The sequence below is a fragment of the Cinclus cinclus genome, chromosome 2 (assembly GCF_963662255.1).
Source record: "Cinclus cinclus chromosome 2, bCinCin1.1, whole genome shotgun sequence".
NCBI lineage: Eukaryota > Metazoa > Chordata > Aves > Passeriformes > Cinclidae > Cinclus > Cinclus cinclus.
Window position 1 is genome coordinate 87,913,770 of NC_085047.1, and position 27,159 is coordinate 87,940,928.

At 42.4% G+C, this 27,159-nt stretch overlaps 1 protein-coding gene across 1 annotated transcript in view; it reads left to right on the forward strand.

Annotated features, from left to right (window-relative positions):
* The window catches only part of NPAS2 (neuronal PAS domain protein 2), a 52,825-nt gene that overhangs the window by 10,851 nt on the left and 14,815 nt on the right, over positions 1-27,159 (forward strand). Inside the window, exons 4-14 of the mRNA XM_062515033.1 lie at positions 639-728; positions 6,912-7,032; positions 8,049-8,162; positions 17,046-17,164; positions 19,538-19,620; positions 20,529-20,635; positions 21,776-21,923; positions 22,506-22,587; positions 23,287-23,428; positions 24,144-24,250; positions 24,422-24,514. Of these exons, the coding sequence (XP_062371017.1) occupies positions 639-728; positions 6,912-7,032; positions 8,049-8,162; positions 17,046-17,164; positions 19,538-19,620; positions 20,529-20,635; positions 21,776-21,923; positions 22,506-22,587; positions 23,287-23,428; positions 24,144-24,250; positions 24,422-24,514 (1,206 nt within the window). The remainder of the gene's footprint in view (positions 1-638; positions 729-6,911; positions 7,033-8,048; positions 8,163-17,045; positions 17,165-19,537; positions 19,621-20,528; positions 20,636-21,775; positions 21,924-22,505; positions 22,588-23,286; positions 23,429-24,143; positions 24,251-24,421; positions 24,515-27,159) is intronic.

Below are 27,159 nucleotides of genomic sequence, written 5' to 3' on the forward strand. Positions count from 1 at the left end.
TAAGGCTGACATTTCTCTTCAGTCCTAGGAGTGAAGGGGGCTTACCACAGGATGGGACCAAAGTCAGGAAGAAACTCTGCAGAAGGGTGAATTTCTCTTGGAATGAGTAATCTAATACCATGACCTTTAAAATAAATCACTCAATTAAAACTCAGGCTGAGGATTATTTGATCATTTGCATTGCTTTTACTTACATGAAAGCCCAGTAATATACAATGTTACATTAATACAAACTGAGATTTATGGGGTTTGCAGAGAAGTACCATTTTGAGATAGGACTGCATCCTTTCATCGTCCTTTGATATTTACACAGAGCTCAAATGTTCATTTTAATAACTTCCAAGGGATCCAGTCTTAGTCATTTTGCATTATTAAAATGTGTGATTAATTTAAAAACTGAGACATGAATTGTTCCTGTGAGCCCTTTGTTGCTTCAATAGTAGGTTTTACTAGACTACAAAGAGTCTTGTGAAAGTTAAATCAGACTGTAAAATCAGAGAATTACTGTTCTGCAACTTGAGATAACATTCCTACAGTATGGTGCTGAAGTCAAACTGTTCTGATCAACGCATGATGAGATGTCCTGTTTACACCACTCATTCCTTTTAAAGCACTCTCGACTTGTCTGTTTTCCGTAGGCATTAGATGGCTTCATTATAGCAGTAACCACAGGTGGAAGCATCATCTATGTGTCTGACAGCATCACACCACTTCTAGGGCATTTACCGGTGAGTAATTCTGGCATTGGCTTTTCTACTACTCATTGTAGAATTGGGACACTGGACTTTTAGAAACAGATGTAAAACGGCGCTGAGGGTGGTGTTTTCCTGAAAATGTGGTGAAGGAGTTTATCCCTGCATTGTGCTGGCTACTGCAGTTGATCAGCTCTGCTCTCTCTCTATCTGATTCATACCCTTCAGGTTTTTGTTGCTATGAGGCACTTCAGCTTGAATGGAAAAAGCTCTGCAGGAATAGTCTGGCCAGGGGAGGGACAGGGTGACCTGGCTGATCTTTTCCATCTCTGATTTCTAAGCTAGCAGAGAATAGCACCAGTGCTGCTGGCAGCCCAGTGAGGAGCTTGTAAAGGGCCTTATTCTGCTCCCAGGGAGGTAAAGGACAAAAACCCCATTGAATTTGGAGCTAGCTAGAGGCTGCTGAGCTCTCCCTGCTGTGCTTTCCCAAGGGGAGCCTACGGTGGTCCCAGGAGGTGCTGGTGGAGCTGATGCTGGGTGCATCCCTACACCAGTCCAGCCAATGCTCCAGCACATTCAGCTTCTTTTATCTGTGTGCTGCTCCGGGAGACACTCCTGTGTGCATTGGCTTGGGCTGTAGGAGCAGGGGAGAGGGACTGCTCCAAACTCTGCTCCTGTTGCTAGGGCTGCTCTAGGAGAAATGGCACAATAATTACGGATTAATCCTCACACTCATTTTTAGTATCCTGGTCTCAAATAAATGCATGCCCAGGAGAAAAAAATCAGCTGCCAAATCATTATTGTACTACCCCCTGCCATGTTCTTAAGAAAATTACAATTCTCTTTCTCTCATTTAGTTTTTCACCAAATATGTGTTATGTCTTCCACCCAGACAAATGTATTTCACATCACTACCTTGATGGAATAACAACAAAAATTATTTTCTTCTGAGACAAAAGGAACTTGATGAAAGAGCAGCTCCTGGTAAATGCAAAAATATTGCTATGCAACAAGAGATTGGACTGAGTCTATCTATTTCATTTTCCTTTCATCCTCAACAGTTTAGAAGACCAGTACTTTATTTTCTGACATTTCCCTCACTTCCAAGGGTGGAGAGAGCTCTGTCCAACACGCAGGCTGTGGGGTTTTCACGCATTTACTGATTTCCATGAAATTTCCTTGTCTTTCATCATTTGGAGTTTTCATTGGTATTCTTTCCAAATACTGATTCTCTGTGGACATGATAGATCTGCTGTGGGAAAGTATTCCTCTTCAGGAAGACATATTTCACCCTGTGCCTAAAATCTGAGGCTCTGACTGAACATAGATATATTCAGGTTTATAATTCCTGTGTTGGACCATCAGAAACTAAATTGGTTTTCTCTCCCAAAGACATGCTTTTTGTTATAACCTTACATGGTATCCAGCCCAAAATAAGGATAAGGATAGACATTACGTTTTATTTGCATAGAAGCAGCACTTTGGCAGTCCAAGTCAGAGGCCAACCTGGAAGGGCTGAAGGTGGAGCAGACCCTCCTGGAGCTGTTGGAGTGGTAATGGTTGACAACTTCCCACACATGCAGAGGAAGCATCCCAGAGGCCACAACTGAACAAGGAATAAAGGCTTCTGCCTGCCCCAGGTTGGCAAATTGTTATGGCCATGGACAGGGGCCCAGCTGAGGGTGAATCTACGTACACACTGGGTATTTTAGTCCTCTGTTGCCCTTGCCATTTGGTTGGGGTTTTTTTTAAGTTTTAAAACTGATCAGAGTGCTATCTGGAAAATCTATGTGGCTTATTTTGTTTACCTCGAGGATCTATTTGTAAGCTAAATTCAGTCACTGTTTCAGGGACAAAATACCAATTCTTGCTCCTCTGTGACAACAGGGAAAAAATACTCTGCAAATCTTTTGCTTTGAGCAATGAAAGGAAAGCAAAACTGGGCAGAATGCAGAGCAGAGCTCTCTGAGGGCTCCTGTTAAGAAAACTGATATATTTTCTTTCATTAAAACCATGAAAGTCTCCAAAGCTGAGAACAAATATATCTGGTTCTCTTTAACACAGCTTCCCTTACTTCTGTGGAGATTTTCAAACACAAACTTCCCCTGTTATAATTCTATTTTTTTTTAACAAGATCTTGAGACTACTCGTAGGGTCAGTTGAGATGGAAGGGTCTAGCTCACATGGTAAGGATGACTTAACTGAAGTGAACCCATTGAAATCTGATCACAGTTCATAGCATTTGCCAGTCAGATGGTACACTGTGACTGCAAGAATATGCAGTCTCTTGAGAAGGGTCCTCCCTGTCTGTTCTTGCCTGCTTTTCCAGAAGGTCCCTGGCAGGGTTGGGATTTCTCCTCAGGGGCTACCCAGTGAAACTCAAGGAGCTGCTCTGCTGTGTTGGGTGCTTAAGGTAAACATGAGGGTAGAAAAATCCCGGACATAGCACCCTACAGAGTACAGAAGTTAAGCATGCTGTAAGCATGTAAGCAGGGTAGCAGTAGGAATCAGTGCAGGACATACAGGTGGATACAGGGACCAAGTCCAGCACACAAGTTTATAGCCATCTTTATTTTTTGTGTTGATGGGAAAGAAACCTGTCTCATTTGCAGCCCTCCATCATCCCTTTCCTAGTGACAATGTTCACTTAGTTCCTTTGCTTTTTTCTCCCTGCAGCAGGTTTTTTTTTCTCCTAACCACTACCCCCATGCATTGTAAAAGCAATGAAATTATGAGGATGGAGTTCCATTTTGGAGTACAGCTGTTTTGTTGAAACTGCAGAAGTATTTTAACTGTGAATGCCATTACTGCAGAACTTCATGTATTGTATTTAGAACGGACAGCATCCATGTAGGCAAAGGTGTTCTTTGCCTGCCTTGGCTTTCAGGAGTAAGTACTCCAAAACTTTGCTTAGCAGGATCCATAGATTTGAAGATGCAGAGTAGATTCCAGGTTTAGCACCGTAACTATGCATTAACATAGTTCATCCAACAAGTCTACCCACAGTCACTGTAGTTTATGTTTTGTCTGCTTTGCCTATCTCATTCAGCAATACTCTGTGGCTGTCTCAGCCAGTGGCCCAGAGCTGCAAACTGCAGAGTAATTAGACAGAGCTAAAAACCATTCTCCTCTAACTGATCCATTTTTATCACCGATGGTCAAATTTTGTCAGTAGAATCAGGTCAGAAAAGACCTGCAAAATCATCAAGACCAACCTTTGACCTGATGCCCACCATGCCCACTAAACCAAAGTGCAATGTCTGCTCATTTTTTTGAACCCTTCCAGGGATGATGATTCTACCACTTTCCTGGGCAGCTTCTTCCTGTGCTTAATCACTCTTTTGTGAAGAACTTTTTCCTGATGTTCATCCTGAGCCTCCCCTGGTTCAGCTTGAGGCCATTTCCCTTTGTCCTGTCACTGGTTGCCTGGGAAAAGACACTAACCCCCACATCACCACAATCTCCTTTTAGAGAGTTGTAAGAGTGTGCTAAGACCTCCCCCGAGCCTCCTTTTCTCCGGGCTTTTTCTCAGCTGCTCCTTGTAAGACCTGTGCTCCAGACCCTTCCCAGGCATCGTTGTCCTTCTCTGGAGCTCCAGCACCTCAGTGTGAGGTGAACTGAGCAGCCCAGAACTGGACACAGCACTTGAGGTGTGACCTCACCAGTGCTGGTACAGGGGACAACCACTGCCCTGGTCCTGCTGGCCACACCATTGCTGATACAGGCCAGGGTGCCATTTGCCTTCTTGGCCACCTGGGCACACAGTGGCTCATGTTCAGCTGCTGTCAACCAGCACCCCCGGGTCCTTTTCCACTGGGCAGCTTTTCACCCACGCTGCCCCCAGCCTGTAGCACTGCCTGGGGTTGTTGTGACCCAAGTTCAGGATGTGGCATTTTGTCTTGTTGGACCCTCATACAGTTTGTCTCAGCTCTTTGATCTAGTTTGTCCAAATCCCTTTGCAGAGCCTATCTGTCTCACCGCTCACCTTTTTGCCATGACATCAGATGTCTGCCCTTTGGGTTTGGTGTGGAATTAGCTCTGAATAGCTTGCTTGGCATTTTCTACAGCTCCAGTGAGACAGTGGAATATTTGCTTCCATCTCTCTGTTTGTATTCTGGATTGACATTGATTCGAGAGCATTGTTGAAGTCTTGACATATACAAGATCCAGAAATTCTTTTCTGTGCATTGTTTTGCAGGTGTGCCAAATCTTTGCAAGAGGCAAGAGTTGTGTAACACAGTAAGAAGTAGAAACCTTAGCATTTTTTTCAAACCAATTTTTAAAAAAAATGGTATTTCCTATGATCAAAGATGCAAACCAAATATTAAATTGTAGATATGGTACATGATGACAGCAAAAACTGTAAATACCAGGGCTTGCAAATCAATGAATACCTGGTGCTCAGGGTGAGAGGTTGCTCTGAGGGGATGTGTGAAAAAAAGTCACTTGCAACTCCAACTCATAGATGTAATCACAGGCCTCTGCAGCTATCACCTGAAACAGCAACAGCAGTGCAGAACTAATCAGAGGTTTGGATTTGGAGCTTGGTCACAGTATGGAGACAAAAGATTCCAGTTAGAGCAGTGGTGATAGCTCACATCTTCTCTTCCTGCAGTTACTGCAGAGTAGATGTGAGATTAATTAACCTGCTGGTATCATTATTATTTACAGGAAAAAAAATAATTTCTGAGATTGCATCTAAGCCTTGAACAGAACTCACCAGCACAGTTTCCTGTCAAAGGCTCTTTCTTCATATACACAAAAAAAGAAAAGAGAAAAATTACATGAAACAATGTACTGTATTTTATAAAGTATAGTATGTGTATATAGATATGTGTATGTAAGTATTTATATATATGTATAAAACCTTTATCACATACTGTATCAATAGGATTCACATTAATGAGATATAAACTAAAGCAGCAAAAATAACTTTCAAGTATTCTTCACAATAGTAATATTCAAGTAATGAGCATATATATACTTACAACTGAATCACCTAAAGCGACATATTCTTCTCAAGGTGTGTATATAAAGCATAGCAGTCTGATTTTTAAAGTCTGCTCAGTGAGTTTCACCACTCTAAACAGGAATTCCACACAGAAAAGCTAGCATGAATAGAAAGCAGATGGAAGCCAAAGCACAATCTTACATAAATAAATGATGGTTAATGACTTGCCAGTCTCACACAGGGCTTCCATGTTCTCAGCATGACTGTAGAGTCTGATAGAAGCTGCTCTGATGACACACAAAGCTGTGTCAGTGTGCCAGCTCAGCCTGAGGTAGTCTCAGGTGGGACAGATGTACGTCGGTGCCATTGGAGGGTCGCTTTATCTCAGGCTTCCTTCTGGATGTGCTCTGCTAGTGTTGGGTTAGTCACCATGCAGAGCAGAGGTGACTAACTGCCTCTTGGCAGCCCGTGACAGACTCTTTGTCTTCTCCACCCTGGGCCAGCCATGACCTTTTGCACAAATCCATCTCCTCTTTCCATTCCCAAATCTCAGTTCCTAGATTTTTGATGGATTTTGGGTTCAAGCCAGCTGATCATGGGGCTGGAGGCACATGGACATTTGGCTCATGGCTGGCCAGAGGGAGGGCTTGTGTTGGTGGCACTGTGAAGTCCCCTTCTCTGGAGACCAACTGCTGTAAAGTCATGTCCAGACTTGGAAGTGCCCTTCTCCCTGCTCCCACCTGCCAGGATGCAGGAAGTGAGGAACATGGCCTGCCATCCCAAGGGCATTTCCTAGGAGCTGAGGGGATCCCCCGGGAAGGGGCTGGATCTGGGAACTGACCTGGCTGGCTCAGAGTGACTCTCTGCTTCACTGTTCCTGCAAGTCAGGCTCTGTCAGGGAGAGAACAAATTCCAGTGATCCACAACAGGCCTGTGCATGGAGCTTAGTGGCTGCGTGGGGAGCCAGATGCCTTTTCCCAGCCCTCTCCCAGGTCTCGTCATATAATTGCATGGACATACCTGCTGCATCTGATGGTCTCTGAGAAACATCAAATATTGATGAGTGCTGAGACTTAATCTGACAACCAGCCCACAGAGAAGTCGCCACTCAGTTTGTCCAACAGGTTCCCCCTCTGTTTTAGAGTAAGTGGAAATCAGTGAGGAAACTCCTGTCAAATGCCACAGGCTTTGTATCCACCTTGTGCATCTCTGCAAGTGTTGCTTGTTGTGATATTTCTGTTCGTCTCAGAAGTTATTTCTCTTCGCAGTGTGATGTCTTGGATCAGAATTTGTTAAATTTCCTCCCAGAACAAGAGCACTCAGAAATATATAAGATGTTATCTTCTTGTATGCTTATGACAGATTCTGCCTCATCGGATTACCTAAAAAGTAAGTTTCATTTTATCTTCTCTAGTAAATGAAAAAAGCATGGGCAGGATAAAAAATTTTCTCCCAGAAAGTTTTTTATGTGATGTGCAGTAAATAAATTAGGTTCATAGGCATTCAAAAAGATCTTGCCACCTGGAATGACTCTTTGGTTCTATTTTTAAATAAAACTCTTTGCCTTTATTTTACTAGGCTAAGACTACTTGCAGTTATGTTAATTATTAAATATCATATCATTTGAGACAGCTAAGGAAAATAGGTTAGCCGATGGAAATTGAGAGTTCACCTGAGACAAATCACATCTTAATTGATATTTCAGCCTGTTCAAGTAAGATGCTGTTCAGAGATAAGCTAATGTGGCGTACCTTTGGTTTGCCTTACAGTCAAAAAATGCCTCTAATTCTTTTCCAGTTGAATTTTGTTTTTCTTAGAAATGTTTTTACTTCCTCGGCCTTTCTCACTCTAGGAGGTAAGATGTAGAAAACCAGAAAACACATGATCATGTGAGATGTACAGCTGCTCAACCTACTGTATCGTACAAAACCTGCAGCTGATAGCTAATATGCCAAAGTTAATTTAATAGATGTTCTGAGGTAATTAAGCACAGCTTTCCAACACAAGATGTAGAGTAGCTATGAGTTGTGAGGAGCCTAAACAGAAAAGAGTAGTAAGTGAAGGACCCAGTTTTCTCTGTTGCTGCACCAAGGCTATAGCTGTGTAACTGCTGTGATGAGGTGGTGTCAGAGAAGGGCGAGTTAATCTCCAAGGGTGTCCCTGAGCAGCAGGCATGCCTGTGCACAGCACTGAGCAACCTGCATCCCTGCAAGGTGCTTCCTTGCAGAGGCTCTGGTCCTGCAATGTGTTTAGGTCCTGCAAAGCACATTGGTGTTTAGGACTCCTGAGTGGTAACAAGCTGCTCTTGTGCCACCAGTTGCAAGATTGGGGTTGGAAGACACCTTTGGTTGTGTTTAGCTTGAATAGTATATTTATTTCTTCTTCTTCTTCTTTTAACAATCCAGCTGACAATGAACTAGAGTTTTATTGTCATCTTCTGAGAGGAAGTTTGAACCCAAAGGAATTTCCAACATATGAATACATAAAATTTGTAGGAAATTTTCGGTCTTACAGCAATGGTAAGCTTTAATTGTTGTATAAATGTTACTTTAGCTGTGTAAAATAAAATATAAGTATTGCTCCATTGAACAAGACAGGCTTTTAACTGACAGAACTATTTTTAACATTACTGGGTGAATTTTGCTTCACACGGATCTCATGGCTGAGTTGCAATAGCTGGATGAATACATGTGATGAGTGAAATTGTGTTAGTTGCTTTTGTTACTGCCCTTCACTTGCAGTGATCCTGGACTCTGGGTAAGTTTGCAAATAATTACAGGTTTAGAGGAGGGTTTATTTGCGCTCACTAATACTGTGGGCTAAGACCCCACCTATTAGCAAAATTATAATCTTGCTACCTTATCTGCTGGTTTACATTAAACATAAATTCCATGCCAGAACTGATAACCTGTCAAATCTGTATTCTCACCCTACCCTTCTCTGCAAAATCCTGGAGAAGGGCAGCAGTGCCACGTGGCATCAGAACAGCTGAAGACACTGCCACCCAGCTCCCTCTCCAGCTGCCATTTTGCATTCCTCTCCAGCACTGCAGAACACAATATTCTCCAAAAAAAAAGAAAAAAAAATAAAGGAAGAAATGCAGTCAGCATAGTCTCTAATGTGCCACAGTCAGTCCAGGGAAACCATCTTTCAAGGGATGAAGAGCAGATTTCCACCTCACTCGTTCTCTAACAAACAGATTGCTGCATGGCCATTACTGTCAGAAATGAAATACTCTTTTATTACTTTCCTTCTCCTGCCTGTCCAAGTTTGCTTTAGTTACTTGCCTGACTGAACTCCAGAGCGGCATTTCCAAAGTTGCTGGTATTGTTCCAAATAGGTCATCCTCTGCAAAAAAATTCCCCACCGTGCTTTCCAAAAATTGCACACCACGCTGTGAAAAAAAATGTCCCTGTCCCCATTTAACTTTCTGCTTTTCCTCCACATGACTAGAATAGAAACCTACGTGCAGGATGGAGATATATATTTCTTGTTTGGTGCCATCTGATTTGAGGCTCTGTTTGTATCAAAAAATGTAGCTGCCTGTGTGCTTTCTAGTTTGAATGAAGTGAAATGCGCCTGCCTGACAGACGTGCACACCAAGCTGTTCTGTTTTCTAGAGCAGAAACCGGATTTCAGGTGCTGACTCATAAGGATACATTTCTACCAGGGGAATTTCTGATCCATTTTCTTCAAGGATTTTCAGCCCTTTATTTTGGTGTGACATCAATATTGCCCCCTTACACGTTAGGATTTCACATCCCAGCAATTTTATCTGTGGCTATTTCTCAGAAGAATGATAAAACTTACATTACAGATATATTACCTACCTTAATGCATAGAAAGTAAATGGCAAAATATTGATTTCAGAAGACATCAAATCATTTTCCAAAGACCCCCATCTTAACAGCTTTCAAACAAGTCATGTGATTTCTTCTTCACACTTTTCCCCCTTTGCACCACTTTTTTCTAAATCTTCCACTTTATTTTGTCTCTTCCACTTTCCTCCTACCTCTGCTGCAGTCTGACCCTCTGACTGACTGGGAGGAGCCACCTTAGCCTGGCTCTGTGAGATGGTGCCTCCTGGCCCCCTTGCCATCTGACTTTAGTTTTGCCAGTTCAGTGCAGAGCCTGGTGGAGATGCCTCACCAGTGCATGTCCAGCACTGCTCCCTTTTGGCTGGGAGTCACCAGCAAAGGTGGAAGCAAGTGCACTGGACTCACATGTAGCAGCTGCAAACTGCTTGTTTGAGAGCTGATACCCTTGGCTTACGGGGGGAGCAGCTGGAGGAGGGTGCAGACCTCTGAAAGGCCTTTCCCTGGATCCACTGGGATCCTTGCTCCAGCCAGCTGCACCCTGAGCAAGGCACAGGAGAATCAGCTCAAGCGAGCACCATACAAAGGCTCCACCCTTTGGGGAAGCCACCCAAGGGTTGCTGGCAAGCACCTGTGCTTTGGCACGGAGTCTTGTGGCACAAACAACTTTGAGCATCTGGTGGGTGCAGTGGTGGGCAGTGTTCATGCCTCTGCTTGGCCCATAGTTATCAGGCACCATCCCCCAGCCCATGCTCCTCAGGGCTGTCACCTGTTGGATCTGACAGTAATTGCCCTCTTTTCCTCCTGTTAAACAAATACCCATTCTCCAGTCATCCATCCTCCAGGTGTGAGGCCAAGTGGGCAATAAAGAAAGTGGTGGGAAGGGTGGTGAGAGAGACGCATCGCTCAGGGCAGCATTTGTCCTATATGCATAGGATCAGCTGGTCTCAAAGCCTGCTTTTTGGAGGTGTTTGTGAAGGAAGGATTCTAAGCTAAAGATAAGAAAAGAGTTAGCTGGGGGAGAAAGACAGAAATTGCAAATTAGGCTTAATTAGCAGGAGACATTCCTTATGAATGTATTGAAGAATGTTTTTCCCTGTAGCTTTTCACAGCAGTGGAAGTGCGAGCATGTTTTTACACTTGGGAGACTGATACAGGATGTTCTTTAAATACAAATCCTGCTGGTTCCTTTTTAGCCACCCGATGCCAACTCCCACCTTTATTTCCAATGGTTTGCTGAGCGTACTCTGAGCCCATTCTGCCTGCGTGTTCCTGCAACAGGGATCCCAGAGCCTCTATGGCCAGGAAAGTTCTTTTATCCCTGGGCAGGTTGTATCCTATCAGGATGCTTAGCTATTCTGTTGTTATTAATGCAGACTCATAGCAGCAACAGCCTGAGTCAATCTGTCTCCATTCCTTCTCATTTAACCTTTGCTGATGTTTGTAAGAACTGGTAGGTCCTTCTTCACCCTCTTTAACAGAAATGTCCCTACCTTTATTCTACTTCCACATAACCTTTTATGTAACCTCCTTTGAATTACCATCTCTTTAGGCTTATTTTATTATTGTTCATTGCTTATACAGTGTTGGTACTTGGGGCAAGGTCATGCATGTGGGTTTCCAGTAACCTTGCCCCCCTCCCACCTCCTTCATACCTTCTCTGCTAGTTGCATTGAGACTTATGGCTGAGAACATCATATAGGGATGGATTTGAATGGATTACTTTGAAGGATTGTGGCTTAGAAAGCCAGTTAGGGGCTTAGCTGCTGTCCCTAACTTTAATGGGAGCTCTGGGGCTTTAAAGGCTGTTGTATTGAGATGCCAAAGATAATTTTGTTCATGATGAAGGAGAACAAATACCTGATATCTGCCAAGGTGACTTGTCACCAGAATTACTGTCAGGGAGCCAGTTCAAACACAATCTACATTGAACCCATGCTATTCCCACAGAGGAGCAGTCACCAGCAACTTCGCTGATCCCAGAAGAGGCAGGGACATGCATGTACAGGGCTCAGAAATGGCCCAGGAAAGCTCTCACAGTTCACAGAAGGTCTTCAGTCTTTCAGGAGATCACTGTGCCTGGACCTCTTGGTGTCAGCTAGAGCTGCGGGATAGGGGAGCTGCCCAACCCAGTGCCAGGGTTAGCAAGAGCGTGCACACTTGGACTGATCCTGAGGAATCTGTACTCTGCAAGCCATACTGCAGAACATTCCTGCAGCTGTATCTGCACCAGGGATGTGACATGAGCTGCCTGCACATGGTGAATCCCCATTGCATTGGCCATGCCCAACGAGAGCAGCCGACCAGCGAAACAGCAATGCAAGCTGTGCAGAGTGCCTGCATGAGTCACTGGCTCTGCTAAATCAAATACAAGAGATTTGATTTTCCATTTGGGAGGATTATATAATTGTCATTAATTAAGCTTCAATGAGAAAAGTGGGACTGTAACCTGATGTGAAGATTCAGTAGTCCCGTGAGAGGAGAGGAGGTGGCCCATGGGCCACTCGGATGAGGAAGATGGAGTTCATTTTTGCTTCTGTGAGAAATGCCTGCTTGCTATCAGATCATCGGGGTTGTTTTTGTTTTATTTGCAAATAGGAACTCTGTCCATTATTTTTATATATTTCAGGTTCTAGGTCTGTAGCCAGATTTTAACGAGATACATGAATGCCTGCAAACATCTGAGGAAGCCAAGTGCATCACTGTCCCTATTTATCAGTAGTATGTGATAAGAGAGAGTCATATCAGCATCACCAATGAATAATACAGTGGCTCACACCCAGTCTTGCCTGAGGGCTGAGGGGGAGGGAAAGTAATAAAGGTAACTCTCCCCAAAAATCCAAGTAAGTGTTCTGCTCCCACTATAAAATGTCAAATCGAGTGAGAATAAATTATTTTACAAAGTTGCTTAATAGCTCACTCTGATAAGAAATTATAAGATGGTCTAGATTTATTCCTCCTGTGAAAATTGTTTGTACATTTGCAAACTGACAAAGATCTCTCATATATCCAAATATTGGCTCTGGTATCCTCTTTCTGAAGTGACACACTTGCTTAAAAACTCCTGAAAGGGAGAAAACCAGAGTCCTCCCTTTTAAAGAGTTAACCAATATTAAAAAAGACCACCAGCATCTTTTAAGTCATAGATCTATCCTTTCATCCAACTTTCTCTTGAAGAAGAAGAAGATAAGTATTATGTGAAAAGAGTTCCTAATCAAGTAATATAATACTATAGTGAAATTTAAAATTGTGCATTTTTGTTCCCAATTACATGGAAGCTCAGGAAGTATATGGTTACTGAATGCTAATAATAGCAGATACTCTACTGTTAGCTGATACGTCTCTCAGATATAATAATACACATCAAGAAAATTACTATGTTGAGGAGAAAAAATAACTTTCAGAAAAATTAATTGCATCTGAATTAATTTTTAAAAGAAATAAACAGTTCATACAGAAGATACATTGATCTGGAGCCTCCATAAGTATATGCTGAAACATCTGAAACAAGAATAACTCAATCCAAAATGAATGTTTTGATCAGAACCAACAGCTGCATATTATTACTTGCTATTAACAATATCATAGAAGCTGCAGCTAACAATATGCAGCACTCATGCTAGGCTCTCAATTCAAAGAAAAGCCACCATTCCTGTCTCCTAAAGAATCTACTTGGGATTCATATCAACACAGGATTCAGGATGGCCAGGGGAGAAACAGGAGGAGGAAAGAGGAGAGAGTAGATCAAAGTGGGCAGGTGATGTATGGACACTGTCACTGTTACTCAGCTACTGAGACCAGTCTGGCTCACCACCAGCACTTCAGATTTCTTCATTATATCTATTAATTGACACATATTCTGTTTATCTGAGGCATGAATCAACAATTTTGATTTTATTATGGTCTGTTTGGGTTATGTTTTTTGAAATCACTGTTCAGTTTGTTTGACAGTCACTAAGACTGGTTCTTTAAACATTAACATCTCCTGACAAAGTAGAAAGAAGGGATTTCTTCTTTCAAATGGCATAAGCAGGAGGTTTGCTGTCTTAGGAAGATTATGTTTTTCACATTCCAAGTTGAAGTAAGATGACCGAGCAACTGACTGCTGTACTATTATTAACTGAATAAAGTGGCATCTGGGGTTTTTTAAACATGTTTTCATTCATTTCATGTGGCATGGTTTCTCTCCCTAAGGATAAAAAATAATTTTGTCTGTGATAGTGAAGGGCTTGGTTCCCTGTGTATATTTTTTATTTGTAACATTCTGTCCCTAGTATTCTGGTCTTAAAAAAAAAAAAAAGAAAGAAATTAAAGAAAAATCAAACAAAGATCTCTGTATAGGTAAAATAGTTTCTTAGTGTCTTATGAGATATGTGCAGGTATTTAATACTTAAACAGAAGAATTTAGTGGTACTCTAGGAGCAGCAGGTGTGATAGGTAACCACAAAAGCTATTAAAATTCATGCTGAGGAGCATCAGCTAGCTGATACATATGAGACAACTGTTTCACCTTTCTGATTACATATTTAGCTTTGTCCCATGATGATCTGATTCCTTACTCAAGATATGTTGTCTCAATCATTTAATTGTGAAACACACAGGCCTTCATTTACCCAAGCCCACCTGTTTATAGACAAGCCTAACATTTTCATTAGGCATATTCTGACAAAAGCACTCCAAGCCTTATATTTGACTCATAAATGTTAATATCACCATAGCCTCAGGCTAGCCTCCTATTTTTTGTTTTCCAATATTTTTCTGTAGTGCTCTCAGAAAGTTCGCTACTGACCTTGGTTACCTCTAGATGTTGTGTGTCTTTTAAAGAGACTTGGAGAGTCATAAAGTGTGATTTTTCAGAAGGCTTTTTTAAAAGGTTATACCAGGATTGTATTTCTTTTTAAAATTATCTAATTAGCTCTTTTTTAACTACACTTCAAAATACATCAGCCAAAAAAGGTTGAAGTTCACTGACCAGCTGCAAGAGTAAAGCAGGCTATGCAGATAGAGCTGTGGAAGGAAAAGATACCAACAACTTAAGTCTGGCAGCAAAATAATTCAGAAGCCATGTGAGTGGTTTTTTCCTTTCAGTTATTGTAGTTGTCATTTTCAGGTGGAGATGTGCTTGACAATGTAGTGGCTACCTGCCTGCATCATTGAGGCTTTTAATGCTCTGGACTTCGTCAAAGGCAGCTGAGGATGAGATGGCACAGTAGCTGTTCAAAGACAGGATAACATCCAGCCAGGCCAGCTCTGTCTCATCTCTTTGGGCTTATTCATTCACTGCTGCTTAAATTCATCATTTCCAAATGTTGTGAGGAAATCCCAAATTACTGCCTAGCTGTCCTACACAATAATTATTACCCTCTTATTACTGCATTTACTTGTTGGAAATATAATCCTATCTTGTGAATGCCACATTCAGGGATCTACTCTGCTTCTTTGATCTGTCTTCTGTGAATATGTCTCAGGCTCGTGGCTGTTTACATCCAACAGCTGACATAAAAAAAGCCATCTGGTCTCTTTGGTGTGACTCAGTCTCTGCTTCCTTCTACCACTGGTGTCATTTGCAAGCCCATTGTTCGCTAACTAGGCTAACTTATCATACCTGTGTTTCAAAGGCTAAATGTGCTTCTCTTATTTTCATATCTTAGAGCCCAGACTGCAAGAATTTGCTACTGAACTTGGCTATTACAGAAAGAAACAGTCCCACTGACTTCAAATGTCTCAGCATACTACCATAGCAAACTTGGAAGTTACTTTTCACAATGCCCGTAATGCAGGTTTATAACATTCTCATTAATTTCTAAATGGGACCAACTACAGAAATCAACAGACTTGCACTAAATAATAATATCAGGGATGGACCAATAAGTCTTTACTTAGGCTACTTGTGCATCATGTAGAGCTTAGTTCTTCTTTTTCTCAACTTTTTGTGTTAATAATCACATGGAAGCCCAAATATATACACATAACCCCAGGATCAGACTGCTTATTCCTACAGAGTCCCAAGAGCATGTGTGCTCTGCTGGTGAAAGGAGGAGAATTTTACCCATATTTTTTATCTCTGTATCCAATCAGTCATGCCCTCCAGTCTCAGCTATGAGAGAGGATGTGATCTCTGTGGATGTTCATGTCTGTGCTGTCTTCTCAGATAAAGAACCTTTCTTTTCCTTTTTGGTGTATATTGATACGCAGTGGCCTAAACCAGTTAATCACAGGCGTGAATTCCACTCAGCATACTTTCTTTTCTGTCTTATACCCTGTTATCCTTGTTACCATTAATGCATCAATAATCTGAGGCTTTTAATAGGTTTAATTGGGTTCCAAAAGCACGTGATCACTTGGGACTTCTTCCATCTCTGCAATCTGTGGTAGTGAATGAAACCCCAGTGCAGAAGCAGCCCAGGATAAAAATGGCTACTTATCCTCTCCCCAGACAGATACAAAACTCTTCAGTTTCACAGTAATGCTTTGCCCTGTGCAGAAGAACTAAACTGTCGGAAACTCCATGAAGGTGGATATAGGGGCCTAATAGTAAGGAAAGAGAGTTTCACATTAGTATTAATCCCTATTAGCATTAAATTAGCTCATGTTGGTGAACTTTGTCTGATAGATAGGACCTTCTCTGCCCTCATGGGAGAATGTCAGATAGGCAGGGCAAGGATCCAGCCTAGCTCCCACTGCAGCCTGGAGCACTGTTTTCTTTCATAATGGTGAGAGTGGGATTACCATCTCTAAACAGCTTGAACTTGGAGGAATAATTTGCATTATGTCATTCTAACATGAGATTTAGGCTAGTTTACAGCAACATGTCCTTTTGGAAGTGTGTCTCTGTGACAGGAGGTGCTAGTGGGCTCTCAAAGTAGCTGGAGTCATGCAACCATGAAAGACACAGGTAAAAAGCACAAAATACGTAGCCACATCACATCCAGTTTTTCCCTCTGCCCAGTGTTGGAGGAGACAGCAGGCCATCTGCAGATGGAAGCCAGTGCCATACATGGGGTCCCTTTTCCTCTTCTTGAGAACAAGGATAACTTGAGCACACTGGGACAGTTCTTTCAATGTAGAAGGGGAAGGCATTCTTCAGCAGCCAAGAATCACAGGCATCCTCCTGCTAGTTCGATGAAGCCTTGCTGGCTGTGGGCCTCGGTGTTTTGCCACTGATGACTTGACGAACTCTCTTCAGCTACCTCCTTTGCCAACACTTTTTTTCACTGCATCATGGAAGTTACAGTACTAGGCATGCTGCAGCTTTTTTTTTTCTTTCTTTCTTTCTTGTGAGTGGTGAAAAAGAGCAATTGGATATGTGGAGTTTCTTTCCAGAAAAGTGGTTTCTGCTCTGTAATAAGGTTTGGCCTTATTTTTATCAGGATTAACCTGTAAAATTCATACTTGAAGTTAAGCTCTGATGCCTTTCTGCCTACCATGACTGACTTGGATTTAAATATATGCATATCAGCTTTAAAAGCTTTTAGAGCACTTCTCTGAATAAGGATAGTATTAGTATACTTGGAGTGTGCAAAATATTCAGGGAGAGTAAATCTTATACAAGACATGACTCCAGGTCCCATTTTTTTCCCTAACTAGTGCCTAGCTCCACTTGCAATGGCTTTGATGAGGCTGTCCCAAGGGCTTACAGAACACCCCCGGGAAAGCAAATCTGCTTTGTTGCAACTGTTCGTTTGGCAACGCCTCAGTTTTTAAAGGTAAGTGCTCACCATAGGTCCCATGCGTTTCACAACTTCTTGGAACACTTTCAGACAGGGGGACACAGAAGGTTCTTAGTTTTGCTAATTGAATGGATTACAGATATCACATTTCATGCAAAAAAATCCAGTGAAGAGGATTATCAGTGCAAGCCAGGGTCTGTGGAAGCAGTGTCACTTCTTCCCCCATTGCACAGGATACAGAAACTCTCCTTGCAATAGGAATTGCAAAGTTGCTCTGAAATTTGGTTGCTCGTTGCTGCTTTCTGTTCCTGCGATGGGACAATGTACAAAGGTCTCATGGGTCTTTTCCAGCTTAATTAATTCTGTGATTCTATGATCTTGTGATACAGATGACCACCAACACTTTCATCTGTGCTCCTTAGCATCTTTGGTGGACTACTGTTTGTTTCCCTTCTCACAAATACTGGAAGTAAGATAGCTGTTTTTGGTTATAAGGATAGACAAACCAAGCTTGTGCCTAACACTGCTGTTCCCTCATTAACAAATGTGAACTACTGCATCAGTTGTCCTGTGCCCAGAGTTTAAGAGGTTTTTTTATGTAATTGAGATGTGACCAATATGAAATCACTGCTCCCTTGGCCTGGTTCCATTACTGCACTGGAACTTGCAGGGCATTCTAGACTCATTCCTGACCCTGCAGGCAAGTAGAGTCCCTTCTGGGTAAGTGAGGACACTTCCCGTGGATCTTAACCACAAGAATCATATTAGCAGAAGGGCTGGAGTTAAAGGTTCTCTGAGAACCCTAAAAGCAAATTCCCTTGTCTTTGGGTAGCTAGCATCTCAAAATACACAGGGAAACAAAATGGACTATTTGTGGCAGTGAGCTGCCCAGTGCTAGGGAGGAAGCAGCTGCTGAGCAGCCCAGTGAAGGTTTTAACTGCCACAAAGTCCTGAACACACATCTCTTCAGTTCACCTAGGTGACTCACCTAACTCCCAGTCTTGACTTCCTACTGTAAAATGAATGTAAAATATTTATCTGACTAGCTAAAGAAGACAAAATCAGAAGTTTGTTTGCACAGAGGAGTGTTTGCACATTGAATTTTAGTGTAAGTTCTTGGCATCAGCATGGATTTTGGCCTAAACTGGAGGGGGGTGGAGAGGCGAGAAGAATTTAGGGTGTTTATGAAGCCTTTTGCCTCTGCACGCTAGAGACTTCAAACAACTTCATCAGCATTGATATGCTTCAAAGAATTGCTTGATGGCAGCACACCTCAGCTTGTCCTCTGGTCCCAACAAGGTTTAAAACATCAGTGGTCTCCTGTGCCTGAGGGACAGCAGAGACAGAAGCAGTAATGGAAATGATAGGAAGGTGTCACTGAGCCCATAGCATGGGGGGATGTGGCATCAGGGAGCAGGGGAATTAGCAGCACTGGGGGCCAGTGGGCATGCTGTCCTTATCAGTGAGGATGCAGGAGAGACCTGAAGGACACCGGAACCCTGGATGCCACAAATCCAGAATGCTGATACTGGGAAGTCGCAGTCCAGGAGCCTCTAGGCTGACTCTAGGCAGCTTGTGGAGCTGCATCTGCCCCTGCAAAGCACCCAGTGAGAGAAAAGGTTGGCAGAGGAGAGCTTGGAGTGGACAGCGAGGTGGCCATGGGGCTAACATCCAGCTCTCAATTCCTGCCTCCACCCAGCAAGTGACCACCACTGACTGCCTCCTGATCCTCATCTCTCTGGGGCAAGGCTGTCCTGCCTCACAGGCAGCCCTGTGCCCTGCCTCACGTAACTCAATTATCGATCAATTATCATCCTCATGAGCACTGAGGGCTGCTGTGAATCTTAAGAGCCAGCTTGTTTGCTGTGGCAGTGAAGTGCAAGGCAACACTGACCCCTTTTACCCACTGGACAGGTCCCATGTAGGCTGACTCCATGGAAATGCATTGATTTACTCCTCTGCAGCTACTGAGGGAGAAGGACAGTGTCCCCATTTCTGAGAGCTTGGAGGGCAGACATCCAAAAGGACCAAGGGTGGTGGGTATCTTTAGTAACACAGAGGGAGTGAAGCAAGATGTGGCAAGCCCTGGTGGGATCAGGCACAGGCTGGATGCTGGGAAAGCCCACAACCATCACACACCAGGCACCAGTTCAAAGCCAAAAAAGTTTTGGCACCCTGAGGCACAGTCTCAGCTCTTAAGTACGCGTGCATTACAAGGTCTTCTCCTTATCTCCTATAAAAAATGTTGGCATTGATAAATACAATAGTTTGCTTTCTGGAATGGCCAGAAAATGGATGAATCCTCTGTTTTCTCCTCATATGCACCATGTATTTATAGCTAACAAAAGCTAGATGAAACGGAGGGGGAAAGCTCCAACTCTCAGTAAGTCAGTTTTCTCCATTGGACAGGAGATGTGCATTGTAGAAGAACCGCTAGAGGAATTCACATCAAGACACAGTCTGGAGTGGAAATTTTTATTCCTGGATCACAGGTTGGTGACAAGAAAAGCCCTGCTGGTTGTGTTTGGTGCTTTTCTACTACTATTTCACAAGTACTGTTCTCTCAAGTAGTGTTCCATTTTACATCTAAATCGTGAACAGGAGGGCTGCCACCAAAATTCCTGCAAAAGCTGATGCTTACTATTTTACATTTACTTGTGATTTTATTTTTAATGGGCCTTTAAAACAAAATTACTCTGTTTCTTCAGCTGAATTTGTGATTAGCTTGTTCTTCCTTCCTTTAAAATTATCAACAGACCAAAGTCTGTCACATGGCAAAATGATCTAATTATTATACACCTGCAGAAATCCTTCTTTCCAAATGCAGTCATTGATTGTGTGTGTGCAATTCCCACTGAGTTACGGAGGGAAAGTCTATGCTGGCCTGAGGCATCTGTGCTGGCAAAGGTACAAAGCAAGTGCCTCGGCATGCCACAGATGAGCTCTCCAGGCACCTAGAGGAAAGCAGCACAGATGATTTCCTCTCTTATCCCCCAAGTCCCAGCAGATGATGGCTTCCAAACACCTCCCCACGCATTTTCCCCCATGTAAGGGCTGCAGGAGCCATCACAGAGTCCCTGACCAAGCAGTAGCCAAGGAATGGCTTTCTAACAGCAGATTCCTGTGTAAAGCAATTCCTGTGTAAAGGTCCCTGAGAAGCTGGACTGCTTTCCACAATTACATTTTCCTTGAAGAAGGGGTGTTGTCATAGTCTTGTCTGAGTGGGATGCTTCCTGCTGGTATTGCTGTGCCCAGCTGGGGGAAAGTCAGGATCCAGCCCCCTGAGGTGAACAACTATGCACTCATAAGTGAAAGTAGATGTGGACTGTTTGCATCTCCGCATCAACATGCAGAACTGTTTGTTCTGTGTTTGATGGACTCGTGTTGTGCCCAACCGCAGAGCACCGCCGATTATCGGGTACTTGCCTTTTGAAGTGCTGGGTACTTCTGGCTACGACTATTACCACATAGATGACCTAGAGCTGCTAGCAAGGTGCCATGAACACTGTAAGTATCACATAGCCCAGGTTCCTGGGAAGTCACTGGGACACCTCAGTGAAATGTTGGTTGGACGGGGAGGTTTGACTTTTGCTTCAGCCTGTATATGTTAGCAGAGCTGTAGCAGACTGTGGGCACTGCAGCTGATTGGCGTCTGGGACAGACTTACCAAGATCTGAAAAATACAATTTTATCTTCTGTATCCCCAGAAGCAGTCAGTGAGACTCACTGAATGGATAAAATATGCCAGATTTGACCTCTGTTCTATTAGTAAAGAGTATGCAGAAATAGTTCAAGCAATTCTTGTGAATTATTTCCCCTAATGTTGTTCACTGTGTATTTGGGATTAGCGGTGATTATTTAAATACAGTCTATTAGGGTTTAATTGAAAAACTCACTTAGTAAAGAAAATAAGGCAATGCTTTTCAAATATTTGCTTACAGAACTGGCTGTAACATCTCAGCTTACCACCTCTGCCTGTCTTGCAGGTGTCCTGCCAACATTAGTTTTTATATGTTGACATTGAAATATAGAAAGGCTAAATATGTGGATGTTTGGGAACCCCTTGAAATCACCAGGGGGGAAAAGCAGAGATTAATTTGGTTGGTGAATTTTCAAAACCTTCAGTACACCCTGGTTTACTGTAGTTTGAATTCTTGTCAGTCTGGAAATTTTCTTCCAAATTATTTTTGTCTTTGCACAGTGTTATCTCCTATGCTTATCTCATTCTAAATCCATCTGCACACAATACTCATCCTTTCAAGCACTTTTGTCTGTACTTTTCTGGTCTAGTATTTAAGATGATCACTCATAGAAAATAATCCCAGGTGTCTAATTAAGCAGTATGTGATCAGCACATAAAGCTGGGTAAGATCTATGTTTAAATTGTAGCAGACACTAATTCATTTGTGTCCATACTTAAGGTTAATTGTGCTGTGTAGGAATGTACCATCCAAAGTGTCAGAAGAAGATACCTACTAATCATTATGATTTTTGGTCTGTCAGGAGGCTGAGAGGAGCACTTACTCAAAACTGGTGCTTATATTCCTGTCTACCTGTGACAGATATTTTTGTCACTTTTTTGTCACATTTCATGTCATTCTCATGTGGGAAATTGTGCTACAAGCTGTGTGTATTTTCTGCTGGCAGTGATGCAGTTCGGCAAGGGGAAGTCGTGCTGCTATCGGTTTCTGACCAAAGGACAGCAGTGGATCTGGCTCCAGACCCATTACTACATCACGTACCATCAGTGGAACTCCAAGCCAGAGTTCATTGTGTGTACACACATGGTGGTAAGGTATGGAAAATCCTATCAACCAGCCAGGACATAAAGGACTGAAAAATAGGAGCATCCTCGTATCTGCCAGCATTTTCTTTTAAAAATATAAGATCATTTACATAACAAAAAAATTAAGCCTGAACTTTTTGAAGGAAATAGGGTGATTGTAGAAAAATTATCAGACTAAACCTTAGTTTATGTTAAGCTTAATTTCTTTTTATTTTTAGTTTAAGGGCATAGCATTTTTCCATTTTGTGCAAAAATACAGAGCAGACAGATCCCTTAAATATTCACTTCCTCTAATCTTTATGTTGTTTTTAAAGAGATGTGTAGAAGCTTCCCAGTGAAGTCATAAAGTGGTTGTAGGATGTGAATTTGACCTTTTTATATAGTTCTTTAATATGCATCTTGACTTCAAGAAGATAAAAACAGAGCAAAATCTGAAAATTTCAAATGTTATTCCGTATTGACTTAAGTCACTTTTCAGCTATTCATTTAACCTATAAAATGTACAGTAATTTGTTCCTCCAGTCTCTTAACGCACGTTTTAAGAAATATAGCAGTTCCATGTTGATACATAGAATTATGTTTTCCATTCAGTTATGCAGATGTTCGGGTGGAGAGGAGACAGGAGATGGGCTTGGAAGAAGTGTCCTCAGAGGTTGTGTCCTCAGCACTAAAGGTACAATGAGAAAAGCTTTCTTCATTAATTTATGTAGTAATCACAAATTGTTCCTATGTTTACGTCACTGAAGACTCCAGCATTGTCTTTCTCCAATGTTGGTGGATTCTCTCAACTTCAGAACTCATTGCCCACTTGAACAATTTCAACATAAATTAGATGAGTTTATGAAAGCGTAAACCTGGAGATCAGTAACAGCCACATATTAAGTGGAACATGGTCAGGGGCAGTATGAGATATCTCAACTTTTCCATGTCAAGGTGCTACGGTTTAAAGATTCATGTGGACAAGTTCTGGTAGCCAGCCCTCTTGGCCACATCTCAGTGATCTCTTCAGGAAAGACAGCAAAGCTCGTCCTCAGTGCACAACCAAGTGTCTCACAGAAGTTGCAGTTGCTGTCACATCCAACTGAACACAAAAGAAAGATTCAGAAAAACATCTGAAAGCACAAGTGACTATGGCAGTAGCTTGCTATTTATTTCTAAGTCAGTGATAGTTGTTTATAAAATGCATTGGTTTGATGCTGTTTGGAAGGGGCACTGATGCCTTTGTCCAGGTCTTCTGCTGGCCTACCTGAGATTAGTTCTGCTCAAGTCATTTTAGGTCTGCTAAAGAATTGGTGTGCAACCATTACTAAATTTCAAAATGCTTTACCTCTGACAGATGCAATAGCTATTCTTCTTTTGTGGTTTGTTTTAGGACAGTGGCGCCAGCTTGGATCCTGAACAGCACTTTAATGCACTTGATATTGGTGCCTCAATCCTCAGCGCTAGTCGGACACCCTCAGTATCATCCAGGAGCTCTCCAAAATCTTCCCACACACCCAAGTCAGACCCAGCATGTGAGTGGCATTCCTGAGTTATGGAATTGTTTTTAATTTTGCCAAGTTAAAGAATGTGTGCTTATATACCAGAGCTGCTAACTTAACAGTAAATTATGAGGTATTGATGATATGCACTGACAAAGAAGTGCAAAAGCTGAAATGGTAATGTGCAGAAGGGAAGGTTCTAGCACAACCACCCAAAGGCTGGAAGATGAGCAGTGGGACTAGACGTGAAATGTGCTGTTTCAATCTGTTACAAAAAGGAGGATTTTGTCTTTAGATTTGAGGGCACCAGAGTGAGCAATATGAGACTTCTCTAGACTTACAGGAGTAGTAACAGCCTGTGGGTGACTCTCCTCTGGCCAAGATTTAGGATGCTCCAGTGTTGACTCTTTCTGCATCCTGGTCTGGAAAAAAAAGCCAATGAGCTAACCTAACTTTACAGTTATTTGACCCTATAAAGGGAGTTCCAGCTGGTTTAGAACAGTTCATGGATTCTTTTGCACTACTCATTGGAGCATAGAATCAAATAATCTGTCTCATTTACTTTTATCTTTGCCCAGACCCTCCTTATCAGTTTAATTTTATTGCCATTGAAGTCAACAAGAACAGCCATGACTCCCACTAGAATTTAGCCAGGCCATTGCAATTCCTACCCAGGTCTTGTCGTATTTCCCACTTCAAACAGGGTTGATTTCCAGCACGTAAGATCTCACCAGTGCTTTTCTTGCAGCTACACCAACAAAGCTGATTACGGAGTCTAACACTCCCTTGCCAAGAACACCGAGCACACAGCAGGATTTATCCGTGCATAGACTCAGCCAACCTACTGCTCTTCAGGTAACTTCACAAGGAATCATGGAAATAGGCAGAGGGTGTAACAGCATGTGCCACATACGCAGCTTAGCAATTAAAAACAACTTACACAGAAGCCACGGCATTAGAAGAAACCTCAAATTTAAAGGAGCCAAACTTATAAATAAAGTTTTGGTTTGTTTGTTTTTAACCTAGGTTTCTTTGCCTTCTCAACTTCCGTGTGAGCTTCTCCCACAGCAGTTGCTGCCTCAAGCAACTCTGCAAAATCAGCCTGCACCTCTGGCACAGGTTAGTTGGGGATTTGGAAGTGGAATAGGTCACTTGCTTATCTCCTGATATTTTCTCATTTTGGGGCTTTTAGGCTACCTCTGTAGTAACTAAAATCCCCAAATCCAGACTCTCAAACACTTAAAATATTGTGGGAAAGTAATCTCAATTGTACACTTGTATGTTTAAACATATAACTGCATGCAGGTGTTCAGATGCCCAGGTGCATGTAGGTTCAGGTGTGCACACATCTATTTCACAGGAGGACAAAAAAGAGATGGAAAAAGACTTTTCAACTTGGCTTTTACAGAACCAGGTCCCATCAAGATCAGATTCACAATGAGAATTAAAACCAAAACTAACAGAGACACCCAATCCTGCTAAAAACACCTGTTTGGCTGTGCTGATGCAGAACTAACCAGCAGTAAAGGACAAGCAAATTCAACAACACCTATTTTGTCAGTGTGCCAGTAATGGTGAGGAAGCCACTGAAGACAAATTTCAGATTCCTCCAATCTATTAATTCATATCTCAAAAGTGGCTGATGGCCCAAAAAGTCACCTCAGGGTTACATTTGCAGTGGATTTTGAAGAAACAAATTTGAGTACCATGTTCCCAGCATGTTGTTTTTCTCCTGTGGTCCTGCTGTGATGGTACACCCCGTCATCCTCTGATTTTAGGAATGACTGAATATTTCTGGACCTAGACAGCTTCTACCATTGATACCATATACTCACCCACAAGATCCCAAGGTTTATTTCTGTAGCACATACAACATATAAAGTCCTGAGAATCCTGGCTTTAAAATAACAAATTCTCATTTATCTTGCATGTTTAATATTCTTTTCATGACTCCACGCTAGCACACAGTGAATAAACAGCATATCAATTATCTGCTCTGAGCATTCATTTTCTTTTACAGATACTTCTCTCCGTTATTCATTAATGCATTTTCAAACATCAATTAGTTTATGTATTATAAGCCTCCATGTGTTTTGTTTAACTTTTTTCTACGTCCCTTTCTTTTCCATGAAAGCTCTTTGTGAAAAGAAGCTTTCCAGTTGTTTACCAAGAGCCCTGCTGCCTTGTCCCTTCCCAGTAAAAGACTCTTACTGGTGCACCAGCTCCATTTTTTTTCTGACAAATTAGAGTGCCATCTAGTCACTGGTTAAGCCTCTTTGATTCACCTAAATCTTGGTGAGTGGAAGAGGGCTGACTCGAGTCTGTCTACACAGGCAGCCCTCTGGCAGCAGTCACAGCAGTGCTCCCAGCAAAGCTCAAGATGAAGCTTGACGTGGAATAGGAAAATAACACCAGGACATTGCAGCTCAGGCTGCTGATGTTCACACTCCATAGAAAAACGCCTGCGGAGAGTACCAAATCTCCACACTCTTGGGTGATTTTTGTAAACTGTTAGGAATATTACAATACTATGCTGTATGTCCCACTTTAAAATAATTAACAAGTTAGCCTACAGCAAGATAATTAATTATTTAAATGAAAAAGGTCCCTGCAGCACTTAGGTGAGTGAGGGACTAAATCAGGTACATGTGCTTCCCACCAGGAACATTTCCTTGGTTTCCTAGCTGACCGTTTCCCAGCACTTTAGTGGTAGAACACAGGCTCATTGCTTGTAGAAATAGTGTGGCCAGGTGCCCCGCTGCCAGCTCGCAAGGAGGAGCTGCACGGGTTTCCCCCTGCTGCCTTTCTGCCACTTGTCTTTAGCTGAAGTGACTGATGGCAGGAGCTGGAAGGCCTTGGGTGTCCTTGTGGCTAACATTTGGCTACAGGATGGCAGCAGCAGGGAAAACACTATAAGTGGCCACAACTGTGTCTGCAGCAAGCAGCTAGCTGCTGCCTTGGGCACCATCTGCTTGAACTTTGACTAGTTTTATTTTCTGCAAAGGCTGTGATGGTTTTGTTTCCACTGAAATGCGATTTTTGCTTCTGCCTTGCTTGTGTGAAGGAACAGACAGCACAGTGTCACCCTGGATGTCACCTGAATGTAAATGGTTTACTTTAAACCAAGTGCTCCCAATTAGAATATTTGTTTGTTTGCCTTCCTCATTGTCATAAATTAAAATCTCCTACAACACAGCGGATGTTGATGACTGAATAATAATTAACACTAATAATCTGTTTGGGATTGAGCAGGTGTTATTCAGATGACAGAAAGAAAGAACAAGTTGTTTGGTGAGCTGCAAAACTAATAAAATCCAGTTTCCCAGGGGCTGTGACTTGCAGGGCTGGTGTATGGAGCCAGCCTTTCCCACAGGAGGAATGGATGAGTGGATTCTGCTCTCCTTTGCTCAGCTAAAGATTTCATGAAGTTACAACAATCTGGTATTTTTTACACTCTCACAACTCTGTTGAATATCTCCAGCAAGAAACATGGCTCATCTCTTGGGCCAGAAGGATTGAAAGAGAGTTGGAAGATAGGCAGAAAAGAAAGTTTTAAAGGCAACTGAGGTAAAAAACAAATAGGGTCTCTTTTCTTCACCCAGCTACCTACTGTCATTACACTTGTAGGAACAGAATGTCTTGAGAGATCGTTCTTTTTTATTCATCACATTTGAAAGGAGGAACCATCCTGACAGACACAAGTGTCATAGGTCACCTCTGCTGGCTGCAGCCCCCCAGCATCTAAAGAAAGGGAGTAACCCCGG